The sequence below is a fragment of the Camarhynchus parvulus genome, chromosome 1A (assembly GCF_901933205.1).
Source record: "Camarhynchus parvulus chromosome 1A, STF_HiC, whole genome shotgun sequence".
Classification (NCBI taxonomy): Eukaryota; Metazoa; Chordata; class Aves; order Passeriformes; family Thraupidae; genus Camarhynchus; species Camarhynchus parvulus.
The window spans coordinates 24,428,534-24,441,363 of NC_044586.1; the positions used below are offsets into that span (position 1 = coordinate 24,428,534).

Below are 12,830 nucleotides of genomic sequence, written 5' to 3' on the forward strand. Positions count from 1 at the left end.
TTTAGGTTATGTGCAACGTCATTCTGGATAATTCAGCAGAACCTTCGACCCATAGTATTTTATTTACAGTGGTTTTGGCATTCCCCAAAGAGTGCTCCAAGATCTCAAGGATCTAGATGATCAAGGAATTTGTCCTTGAGAATACAGCAACACCTCTGGAACATAGCAGATGAGATAACAGCATTTTACACTTCAACATGGAATTTGATAACTAAAAGGCAGTTCAGCCTCCACGGTGGAATGAGACCTACAGTCATAGAAATTAAAACTAGAGTGTTCTGCCCCCGAAGAAACTAGGTTGAGATGCACAGGCTCATTTCCCACATGCCACCACAAAATGACAAAGCTATCAGGACTTATCACTGTGCAAAAAAACCCAGTATTAAATCCGGGAAGACAAGCCCTGTAATCTCTCATTTAAAACATACACAATCAATCAAACCACAAATTGCTCATACAAACCTTTTATTTTCCCTCTTGGGCAGATAACCAGGAAAAAGAAGGCTATGTTGCAGTGTTTAAAAGCCTGAATCAAGAGCATCACCTAGTGGTGAATCAAACACCACATGCAAAAACTAATTAGGAAAAATTTAAAAAAAACTGTAGTCTTTTCATTGAAGGAAACATGTAAAATCTACTCTGGCTATAAAAGCATCTACTGGGTATTTAAAAAAAACAGAATTCATTTCAAATTAGTTTTCAAATTGTTTCTTATTTCAAAGAAATTGCAAGTTATTTTTCCTCTGTATATGAATATTTTTTCCTTTTTAAAACTTGCACTCCCTATTAACACCTAATACCTAGATGTAAATTAACAACAGCAACTGATTGTTGTATTCATAATATCTAAATTCCACAAGTCTAAACATGAATATTAATTTACTGTGATGTCCTGCACTATTTCTATACTGTGTTTACCATCCATTTGATTCACTGAGCATTTCTAATATCTCCAACAAATATTTTTCTCTTCAATTTTTTAAAGGGCAGAGTGCCTTGTGCCTTTCTTACCTAGAAGCTTTAGAGTTTTCACCTCATCTATGCATCTTGTGCATGTGACCATTTATCTAAGAGAGAAAATATCATCATTGTTCTAAAATCTATTTCTTTTCTTTTTATTATCTTTTGTTAATACTTTAAATTAACATCTGTTTTTAATATTGATTCTGGGGAAAGCAATTTCAAAGACTGCAAAACCAGCTATACTTCAGTTACACTTCACAGTGAAGGGACACAACAGAACTGTAAGAGGCAAACATTAAAATGTACATATTTGAACAATTACCATATATTTTAGTGACTTAAAGCTTTTAGAAAAAAAGATCGCCTCATTTAATTGAATTACCTAATACAAGAAAATGCAAAGAAGACCAATAAAGTACATTAAATAGTCAGGGGCATCAACCTCTAAAGAAAGAATTTTTTCATACCTATCACAGATAAGCTACACAGTGAAGACAGAAATATTATTAAACCTGAAAAATGAAACTGTGGAAACCTAGCTGCAAAAAGGGAATGATGGATTTAGGACATGAACAATGACATCCAACAGAACAAATTAAGCCACTAACCCTAGTATGAAATAAGTCAGTACATAATATTTAACAAATTCTACTTTCATAGGCAAAATACCACTTTCCCCCCAATCCAAACTGCTTCCCAGAGCATCTGCCTTATTACTGTACATTTGTACCTTAACTGGCTAGCAGGGCTGTTCCCTATTACAGACCATCTTCCTCCTGTCGCTTTATCATAAAATCCCAATTTCCAAGCTCGGGAAGCAGGATTTGCCCACCTTACCTCCAGAGCTCTCTTGTAGTCACCCAAATGAAATGCACAGTATCCAATCCAAAGGTTGCCATCTTCCTCCTCCTCCTCACCCACGTGCTGTTTAAACTTTGCAGAGAATAAAGAATATAAGAATTTTGTCAGCTGCCAGAGTTTCTAAAGCCCCACAGATAACCAAAGCAATACTAGGCTATCAAATATTGCGGATGGTTTGACAGCTGTGGATGCTGCTGGGGTGGAGCTGCTTTCACATTTCCAAGGGCAGCAGCAGGCAGCCCTCACAGGCCAAAGCCGGCTCTGTGAAGCGGGGAGCAACAGATGCCGCTCCAGGCCCCCAAGGGGGCGAGAGGGTCACAAGGCAGGGGAAGGGATGCTCTCGCCCCGCAGCCTTGAGGGCACAGGGCTGGCAGCGACGATACCGCTCTCCCGAGGGGATCCCGTCACCTCCAGCAAGGCGATCGCGCCGGTGAAGTCCCTCTGGGCTAAGAGTTCTTCCAACTGTGGCACCTCCTTTCCTTTCTTCCTCCGCCTGTCTCCCGGCGGCGGGGTACCCCCTACGGCCGGCTTGGCCCGAGAGAGCATCTGGGCAGAGAGCAAAGAGGAGCTGGCTCAGAGAGGGCTCTCCCTCGGCGGTGTCTCCCCCGCCGCGTGCCCCGTCCCGCCGTGCCTCACCATCCTGCCATTCCTCGCCGTGCCTCACCATCCTGCCATTCCTCACCGCCCCTCACCATCCTACCATCCCTCACCGCCCCTCATCATCCTGCGATCCCTCACCGCCCCACTGCCCCTCACCATCCTGCCATCTCTCACCGCCCCACCGCCCTTCATCATCCTGCGATCCCTCACCATTCTACCATCCTTCACCACCCTGCCGCCCCTCACCATCCTGCGATCCCTCACCACCCCTCATCATCCTGCGATCCCTCATTGCCCCGCCGCCCCTCACCATCTTGAGGCCGGGCCCGGGCTGCGCGTTGCGCCGGCGGCGCCGTTGCCGGGGTAACGGCGGGACGGCGGAAGGTCGCGGCGAAAGGGCGCCGGCTGACGACCGGCGGCGTCCCCAGGGTTCCGCCTCCCTGCGGCGGGCGGCGATCTCCGCGGCGGCCGCCTCAGTGAGAACCGCTGGGGTTCCTCCCCCAAAGGCCGTGGCGCTTCCTCTCCTCGCCTTTGGGCCCTGGCCTGAACATCCGGGTTCTGCACTTGGGTTGCAGCAGCGCCACGGACTTGGGACAGAGTGGGTGGAAAGCGGCCAGGTGGAAAAGAACCCAGGGGTGCTGCTTGAACGTGAGCCAGCGTGTCCAGGTGGCCAAGAAGGGCAATGGCATCGTGTCAGATAAAATGTGGCCAGCCCCTGTACACTCGTGACGCCACACCTCAACTCTGTGTCTAGTTTTGAGCCCCTCACAACAAGAACGACGTTGAGGGGCTGGAGCTTGTTAAAAGGAGGGCAGCAAAGCTGCTGAGGGGTCTGGAACAAAAGTCTAATTGTCCCAAAATAGGTATTTTTCACCCGGTGTTCAAGAGACCAATCCACACACAATCGAAGTCTTTGATGTATTTGCAGTTCTGCACAGAAGGGGGTGCTGGATGGCAAACAAACAAAGCCAGCATGACAACTACCACAACTTTTCATTGTTTTTCCATTTTAGCAAACAGAGGCATTAAGGTCCGTTATCTGCAAATTACATAGTTCCCTTAATAATCAGTATTCTATCTTCTATTGATTAATGAGTCTCTCACTTTCAATGCTGATTAGCCCACATAATCTTTTGGGTCAGTGGCCATGAGTCAGTGGTCACAGTTTGCCCACTGCCAATTACTTTGTACCCAGCTGGGGCTGATCCAGCACAGTCACTGAGCTGTCTTTATTAGTTTCTTCCTTGTCTTGAGGGTTCTGCCAAATGTCCTTGTGGCCTGTAAATTCTACATTCCTTGTGTCCACTATCAGTGGTACATCCTTATTCCCAAGCTTTGTTAACCTCCATGTAGGTCTGAGATCATTGAAACATGTCAAGCCCTAAACCTTAACAAGGCAGTTCTACCAACAACTAATTTGCCTTTCTAACACCTGGGCATCACTTAGAGAGCTTGCTTGTTAGCTGCTCCCTGTTTCACAGATTAAATCTCTTTTTGATTAGTCTTGAAAGTACACAAAGATAAACATCAAAGAACATATTTTCTTAAGATTAATAACATAAGGATGAGTGGCTGAAGAAGGTGGAGTTGTTTAGCCTGGAGAAAAGGAGGCTCAGGTGAGATCTTATTGCTTTCTACAGTTACCAGAAAGGGGGTTTTAGCAAGGTGAGGGTTGGTCTCTTCTCCCAAGTGACAAATGGAAACAGCTCCAAGTTATGTTGGTTATGTTGGTTTAGACTGGGCATTAGGAAAAAATTCTTCACTGAAAGGATGGTCAAGCATTGGAACGGGTTCCCTAGGGAAGTGGTGGAATCACCATCCCTGGAGTGTTCAAAAGACAAGTATATGTGGCACTTAGGGACAGGGGACTGACAGACCTGCATTGTTACGTTGATGCCTGGACTCAATGACCATAGAGAATATTTCCAACCTTGTATGATTAGAAATGTCAGTGCAGAGGACTAAAACATTACACTGCTGCTGACAACTCAACTAACGAAAACCACATATTCATGGACAGGACTAATGAAGTATCTGTACTTCTACCTTTATCAGGAAAAAAAACCCAGTTTTTTTTTTTGGTATGAATAAATATATCCTGTCATATTCCAATCATCTGGGATATAGACCAGCAGTAAAGAACTGTGTGCTGCTTCTTCAGAGTATGGGTTCCATATGCAGTGTCCCAACCACTTCAAGATGGCTTGACCTAGGAATGATACACCCAGCTTGGAGCTCTGAGAGATTGAGAGATTGCTCTGCAACCACAAACCACTGGAGCACAACGGCGCCGTGATAGTGTCTCTTGTTGATGAATGTGCTTTCACACCACAGGCCACAAAGAAGGAAGGCAGATAATCCACTCTCCCACAAAGGATTTCTCTGCAAGAAATTAATTTTTAATTACTTAGTCAAAGTGATAAAGAATGTCTGCTAGTGATTTAGTCTGCTTTTATAGCTGTTCTCTATTATGTAAAGTATTATTTCTGTCAGGAGAAAATTAATTTCCGTAAATAATTCTGAGATTATTTGCCCTTTCAGAGATTTGATTTCATGTGGTCAAGCAGATAGTACAATTAGGTAAGATGCTTTTGTTTTTTTCGAAGAAAAAGTAACTGAAAATTCAATTTTACTACATTGCTTTCTTCTGTTTTTTAACAGATTCTTTCAGAAGACCCTGTTGTTCTAAGGATCAACATAAATACAGCTAAAATATTAACTCAAATGAAAGAAAGCTCTCAGCTGTTCCACTGGTTTCTCCCATTTCCAAGTGGTTCCTGAATTTGTATGTGGTGGATCCAAAGCTGGGGAATGCACAAGAGCTGACAGATGCACAGTGCCAGTGGGTTAGGTGTGGGCACAAGAATGACAGTGTCAGCTGTGATAAAAAGTGATAGCAGCATCAAATTGACCAAAATATTTTTAGCATGTCTGGTGTAGAAATTTTTACTGAGGTGCAATACAAAGTAGGTGGAAATGTTATAGTTTTTCCTCATTAGAAACACTAAGATAACAATTCATAAATTAAAGACAAGTCAAGAAGTTTGTGTACTCTAGAATAATACTGGAAAACTACTGCAGTTCTTACCTCCACTATTCTTTTAGTCAGTGCCATTATCCTGAGCCTACGAGCTGTAAAATTATTAATGATCATGTTTATTTCCACACAGAATTGCTGGGAGAATGGGAATTTACTCACACTAATGGCAGCAAAAGGGAAATCATGCACCCATGACACCCTAAACACCAAGGTAATCATCAGAGGATGCAATGAGTGTTTAAATAAAAAAAACAGAGACTGGTAAGTGAGATCTAAGAAAAGGAGAGGAAGGAAATTTAAAAAAAAAGAAAGAAGGCAAAAGCAAGAAGTGGAAAAAACCTTTTCATAATATAAACTAAAGCAAGAGGTTAGGACATGACCTTTGCATCAGCAACAATCATGTGCTTCAATTTCCACAATATCTGGGTAAGATCATGTTCTTTCAGTAATGATGCTTCACTGTGTTCTGTGTCTTGTACCTTTGAAAATGCACCTGACAACATCTGACATCTCAAGATAAATGATTCACAAAAGTGAGAGCAATGAAATGCTCCCCTGCTACAGCTACAAAGGCAATCCCTTGAGATGAGAAAATGGGAAATGATCCCTTTAAAAGCAAAGAACTTGAACAATACTTGCTTCTTTTTTTTATGGCGTCAGCAACTACTGAGTCTTGATCTACCCTGGGAGACCACCCATGATGGGAGAAGCTGAAACACGTAAGTTGATGGATCATGTGTGTCTTTAATGCTTTTGTTTGTCTCTATTACCAGCTCAGGAAGGCAAACAGCAGTTGGGTCAGTTAAAGACCTTCAAATGGTGACATGAAAATTCATCATTTTTATCTTTATTTGGAAAGGGGAAACTTTAGTTTTCAGTCATGTTTATGTCTGTGATTTTTATGGGTCTGTGGGAAATGCACCTTCAGAATTTCAGCACGTACTTGTCATCAAGATTCAGTCAAGTTAATAAAAAAGCTGTTCTTATATTTGATTTTAGCATTGCATTTAGATAAGTTTTTAGAACTTTATATATGTAGAACTGAAGGAAGGGAGGCAAGACAATCCACTGGTCCAGTATGAGTCAGAGATAGAACTGAAAATAGAATGCATGGTGAGCTATGTGTGCACAAAATTATCCAAGCCAGAAAGCCACATCACTGCAGGTGCACTGTCCCAAAAAATGCAGTTGTACTGGCTCAGGACATTTGCTGATATATTTGCACAGTGTTCCACTGCCATCTGGATTTACAGGATCAAGTGTGCACTAGCTTGAATAAATATCTCATAACTCCATCACAGCACATAGTATAAACATATGTAATGTTTAATAGAAAGAGGTTAAGGAAACTGAAATATATGTCCAGGACATAAATTATTACACATTCAAGCCATTTATCTTTGTAAAGATAAACAGAACAGATGTTTGCCCATTAAGGATAGCTTACATTTGTCTTGACAGAGATGTACCCTGCTGAGTGTATAAAAGAGGCAAATCAGTACACTGAAAAGGTGAATGTGTCCTGTTACTCTGGAAACAAAGTCCTTTAGAGACAGAAAACTGTAGTTAATAGGAAAGACTTCCTACTATTTTTTTTGTAGTATACAAGTTAGGTGGATAAATAATATTCACATGAAAATGTATATGTGTTGGGAAAGAGTTGACCGGAGGAAGACTTTCTTAATTGAGCTAGATGTTTATGACACATCACATATTTAGCTTCATCTTCTGGTAGTGGCAACATAATAGATCAATAGGAAGATGGGGCCACCACCCAAGCTGTTGGTAATATGATGCAATTCCACTTTCCTTATCCTTGTCTGTAGTGTTCCTCTTACTAGATTGGTAATTTCTGATGAGAACAGTCAGTGCTTTGCAGTGTAATTTCAATTCTAATCTGTGCCAGCAACTAAATTATGGCAGGAACCTGAACTCTCAATAACCCATGGGAATGGCTATATTATCGTACTCTGCTATCAGGATCATGCATCACATGACCCACATGTTTTTATGTTAGTTTACAGGCTTGTTGCTTATCAGTTGCTGGTTCCAAAGGATAGCGTTTGCAAAATCTTTCTTTATGTTCTTTTGTAGTAAATGAGAAAGAAAAAAAGATCAGTTCTTAAAAGTCAATATAGCTGCTATGCAGCTTCTATACATGTATACTATATCTATGTATACAGCTGCTATTTATGTATACTATACAGCTTAATTCAAAATAATTTACATTATTGTCCTCTAAGTCTAGATAGTAGAAGTATTATAAAAATAATTTAAAATATGGGAAAACATTATTTCATATCCCTGGTCTCTTCTCTAATATTAAAAGTTAAAGAAGACATCTTTATATTCTCCAGTTGACACCAGTAAGTTACTGACATTAAAAAAACACAGATGTTACAGTGCTGTATTTTTTTTCTTTTCTGTCTGTAACCATATTTGTGATTCCAACTTCTAACAAAACTGAGAAAAGGGAACCTGAAACATTTCTATTTTATTTTTCTTCAATCTGATTTTTTGAAATCTTTTTAAAGACAGGGTAGAAGCTGTTAAAGTCCCAGACAATCAATATAATTTGGAATCAGACTTAGTAATAGTGGGTAGAACTTGAAAACAACATTGATGTTTTTCAGCATTTATCCTGTTGGCTAAATATGATCAACTATACAACATATAATGTCTCATGCATATTTATTATTAAAAATTCTGTATTTTATGCAAACTATGTTGACAGCCTTGCTTATTCAAAAATATAGACATGAGAGATTTCATGCCACTGAAATCAAGGAAATTTGTTTTCAGAATTAGTGAGAATTAAGAACATAAGTGCATCTGCTGTTATTTTTATTTAGAATATTTTCAGATTTTTTTTGTTTCTCCCTTTTTCACATTTCTCAGTTCTGCAATGCTGGAGACTTGCAGCATCTCTTTTATTTTAATAGAACCTCATATTCTTGTGTAGTGTCAAAGTTCCTGGCTCTGGAGAAAATAAAAAATGTGCAACTGTGAAAAACATAAGCTGATTGCAACAATTGTCATTAAATGACATTGAGAAATAATTGTAGCAAATATTCAGGGAAAAATTCCATTTTATAGGACACCATCAAAATATATTATTCTGCAAAATAAGATGATTGTATCACAATGCATGCTTCTTTCCAAACTAGTGGCTTGAAAAATGGTACCTTGGTTGTCTTTGGTATCAAAGAAATTGAAGACAAACTGACAATATGTTTGTGTTATTATCAGACTTATTAGGACTATTGTTACTGAGTACCACAAGTAACAGTTGACTGCAGGTACTTGATACCTTCACATAAGACTTTGGCTCTTCTGAGATTTCTGGAGTTTTCATTCCATAAATTTTCTCTTTTTTATCCTCTATGAGTGGTCAAGTGGAAGTAATGGTTTGTAACTAAGTAAAATAAATTAGACTGCATACCAGAGTAAGATCCTAAAAATGAATGTGGTAAAGGTGTTGGTGATAGACAGTCCATCATTCAGTTGCAATACATTATGAGCTTATAGGCAAAGGGACTCTGTGGTGCCCAGGCTGGCCTATCATTCCCATTTTCAGGACCTTCAGACTCTGCACAAAGAAAGAGGAACCACTGAAATGAGGAAAACCCTGTGACATGCAGCATTATAAAAGGAGTGGAAAATGTTCTATAGACCATAGTCTTTCATAGGCTGAAAGAGGAGCAAGTCTTTGGAATTTTTCACTCTTCTTTGTCTCTGACTGTCCTTGAATATTCCAGAAGACAGAGAGAACTTCTCAGAGGAGTTTTAGATCAGGAAGTCAGTGCTGATTATCAGTTGCAAATACACCCTATAATATCTAGTCATTTATTATTCAGTAAATCCTAGGGCAGAAGAAATACAGTGCTTTAAAGTACTGTAGAACCAGGCACTGAAAGTCACTTTTCACTAAAACCAATGGTACAGTTCTCTGGTGAGTTAATTTGAGGTGGTATTTCTAATCTAACACTGACTATAAGATGACCTCAAGAGAACTATATTGATGTTTTGTAGCTATACAATGTATGGACAGGTAATGGGGAGGAACTGAATTTTTTTCTTCAGACAAATAAATATAGGGCCTGCCTATCTGAATCTGAATCATCCCTGTGCTGCTGAAGCCAAAATAAGTGATAAACTACAGTGATTCAAGGGGAGACCTCCACGAACTTCTAAGCATGCTAGGATTACAAAGATGAGGGTCTCAAGCTGATGTTCACCTAAGAACTGACTTCTTGGATAGACACTTGCACATAGTGAAGATATGTAACACTGAGGATCTTTTTTACCTTTCTGCCAAGATTATAGCAGTAGCTGATGCCTAGAGGCAACAGCTAAAAAGAATTGCACTGGGGATGTCAGATGCTGGTTTTTAGCACCTTATTCCTTAGATAGTGATTAAATCTCAGAACTTTTAAGGGAGAATAAATAGTTCTAGAAGATGTGTTTTAAAAATGTTTTGTGGATTGTCAGGAGAGGTTACCTTAGGCAGGATATTGCTGGTGTTTGAATTTCTTGCTCTGTTTCTCCACCCATGAGAGACACTCTTTCAGAGGAAGGCAGAGTTATTTCCATGTGCTTTCAGGATGCTCCCATTACCTGTAGTTCTGTTGTAAGCCAGTATTTCTAGTTAAAGCTGCAGTCGCCTTCAGGAGTCATAAAGCTTTCTTTTTGCCTCCAACACATTATTTGTCTTCTGAGCTTCTGAACTTATCCTTTACTGACTAATCTTGGAAGTATGAGAGCTGGTTCATGGTTGGAGAAAAGTTACTGAGATAGTGGAGAGAGTGCTCTAGAGAGATATAGAAGGTTTCTTTGAGTAGCTGTCTGGTTTGTATCACTGTTAACCTCTTGGGTTTATAAACTGCTAGATTAGACTTTAGGAAGGAATTAGATGAGTTTTGCTCCTTGGGAGCTTAACTGTGTTCTGCAGCCAGGACACTATGAATGGACTGGCGTTTGTATCTCATCTCTTCTATTCCTCAGGGCTAACAATGCCTTAAGCAGAGGCAGCAACAAGGACAGACTTAAAGAAGCTTTTTTTTCCTTGTGGCAAGCCTATCAAATTTTGTCCTTTACACATCTGACTCATTTATTTACTTTTTCTTCTCTCCACCCTCATGAACATCTATAGTAACAGTAACTGTCATATTTACAGTGTAATGACACAGCTTTTTTGTCTCTCTTATGCCGTGAGGCAGATGTTACTGATCAGTCTGCCAGGCAACTGTGTTTGATGTCCGAAGCCCCAAGGTACAAGGGAAAGTGTGCTCTTTGGCAGGTTTCATGGAGAGCTTGTTTCATCCTAGCTGCTGCCTCCTGCCACACTCCCTGCTGCTCCACATCACCAGATTCTTCTGTCATGGGAATTCATTGAGAGATTAAATACGCACCAGGCAATTAAAAAGTTTATAAGTCAACAATTAATTTATATCATATTCCTGCTGGGGCTGTGGCATTGTGATGGTGTAGGACAAGGGAGAGAGTAAAAAGAAGTGCTGTGATAAGGCTATCATTGATTTTACTTTTGTTTTTAAAGGACAGTTTCAACGTGCTAAGAAAACCAAATAAATACATTACTAGATACGAAGCCAGGGAGACTTCAGTGCCATTACGTGCTCCCTGTGTGACCAGCTGTGTAAAATACTCAGTTCTAGTTGCATTATTCATGCTGACTGTTTCTCCCAGATAGGCTAAGAAGAGTATAAAAATGCAAATCCTGCTCTGCTGAAGTTAATGATAAATCTCTTATTGACTTATATGGGATAAGTTTCAAGGACATTGGAAATACCTATAAAACGAGCCAGTGATGAGCAGATGATCTCCACAGGAAAAGCCATGTTCCATTCCCAATCTGTGGCTCTAGCCAACCATACTAGTCCACATGTTTACATGACAGACTGTTAATTTAGAATGACTGTATTATTAATTACAAATGCTAGATTAAATATGCAGAGATGTTTATGAACTACTTTTAAATGCTGGGTCATGGTCTTCTCTGGGTATTAGATTCAAGCAATAGTAATTTGGTATTAAAACAGAATCACATAAAAAGGACTGTGCAAATATATCTGAGGTGTATTCAATACCTTCTAAATATAGGCTTCAAAAGAAGCCATGAAATTGCAGTCTTGTTTTATACCACAAGCCCTGTTACTTACATTCTTTCTGATTATATTCATTATTTGTCTTAAAATTATTTCAGGAAGATAATAAAAGTTAAATGATTTATTATCTGACAGCCTCAGTGTAGCTTTCAGTAGAAAAACAGAACCTGTTGTATGTGTGCATAAACACTCCATATTCAGCAAAAGCACACTCTATATTTAAATTTGTCTCCTTTGTGCCTAGAATGCCTAGAATTTTCCAAAAGGCTTGTGGGTTGGCGGGGTTTGTTTGTTGTTTTGTTATTGTTTTGTGAGGTTTTTTTAGTGATGGCATTTAAAATTTAGCTTTGGTCGTGCAGGTCTGAGAGACCTTCAGCTTTGCTAATCCTTACCTGATGCAAGAGGTTCATCACATAAAGTATGAATATCTGGGGCCCCCATTTGAGGGGGTGGGAAAGCGTGATGAGAGCAGACATGTCTGGGGCCAGCAGACCCAGGGCACTTTGGTGCACAGTGCTGGGCGAGCATGAGTGGACAAGCCTTGTACTGAGTCTGTAAGAAGAAAGAAGGGCTTTGGTCTGAAGGCCTGCAGGTGAGACATTTTTGCCAACACAAAAAGTACTTCACTGTTATAAGCTAAAGGAATGAAATTGGTAACTTATCTCGGAAGAAAATACACCCTCAATTTATGAGCTCAATCAGCCGAGATGGTGTGGCAATGTAATCAAGAGATGTAGGGCAATGCAAACATGAAGTAACCATCTGTTTTCCTCTAGGCTTTAACAGACCTTATATTTTATTTCCATTTTGGAGAGTTGTCTTTATGGTTCATTTGTCCCCTCCTCTTTTTTCTCTCAGCTTATGTATGTGATGAAGAGTTAGTGCACTTATCATGCAAGGTTTCTGGTAATGTTTCAGTTTATAGCCTCAGCCTTTCCATGAGCAAACATTCTCAGCAACCTTTAGCCTCTCTCTTTTCCTGAGTTTTGCTGCCGCTAGTTTTTCACCTTGAAGTGCCACCTAGTACACTGGAGGGACGGGCAGAGGTGAAGGCAGGGAAGGGGATAGGGAAGTGCAGGAGAGAGAATCGCACAGCCTGTCTTTGACTCTACAGAGTGGAAATCTCTTTCTTTCTTTCTTTCTACCCAGGAACAAAATCAATGTAGAGTATCTGAAAGAAAGAGAGTTAGAAGACAAAAAGAAGTGGGAGAGCACACACAATGGGTCTAAACTGAGCAGCT

At 40.1% G+C, this 12,830-nt stretch overlaps 1 protein-coding gene across 4 annotated transcripts in view; it reads right to left on the reverse strand.

Annotated features, from left to right (window-relative positions):
* Positions 1 to 2,909, reverse strand: part of TTC26 (tetratricopeptide repeat domain 26) — a 47,743-nt gene extending 44,834 nt beyond the window's left edge. For 2 of the 4 annotated variants that reach the window (XM_030960952.1, XM_030960951.1), the window contains exons 1-3: positions 2,735 to 2,909; positions 2,233 to 2,370; positions 1,801 to 1,896 (exon numbers count right to left, since the gene is read on the reverse strand). In XM_030960952.1, the coding sequence (XP_030816812.1) occupies positions 1,801 to 1,896; positions 2,233 to 2,370; positions 2,735 to 2,737 (237 nt within the window). In that variant the 5' untranslated portion in view covers positions 2,738 to 2,909. The other 2 variants (XM_030960953.1, XM_030960954.1) reach the window with 2 other exon arrangements.
* Between the last annotated feature and the right edge of the window lie 9,921 nt (positions 2,910 to 12,830).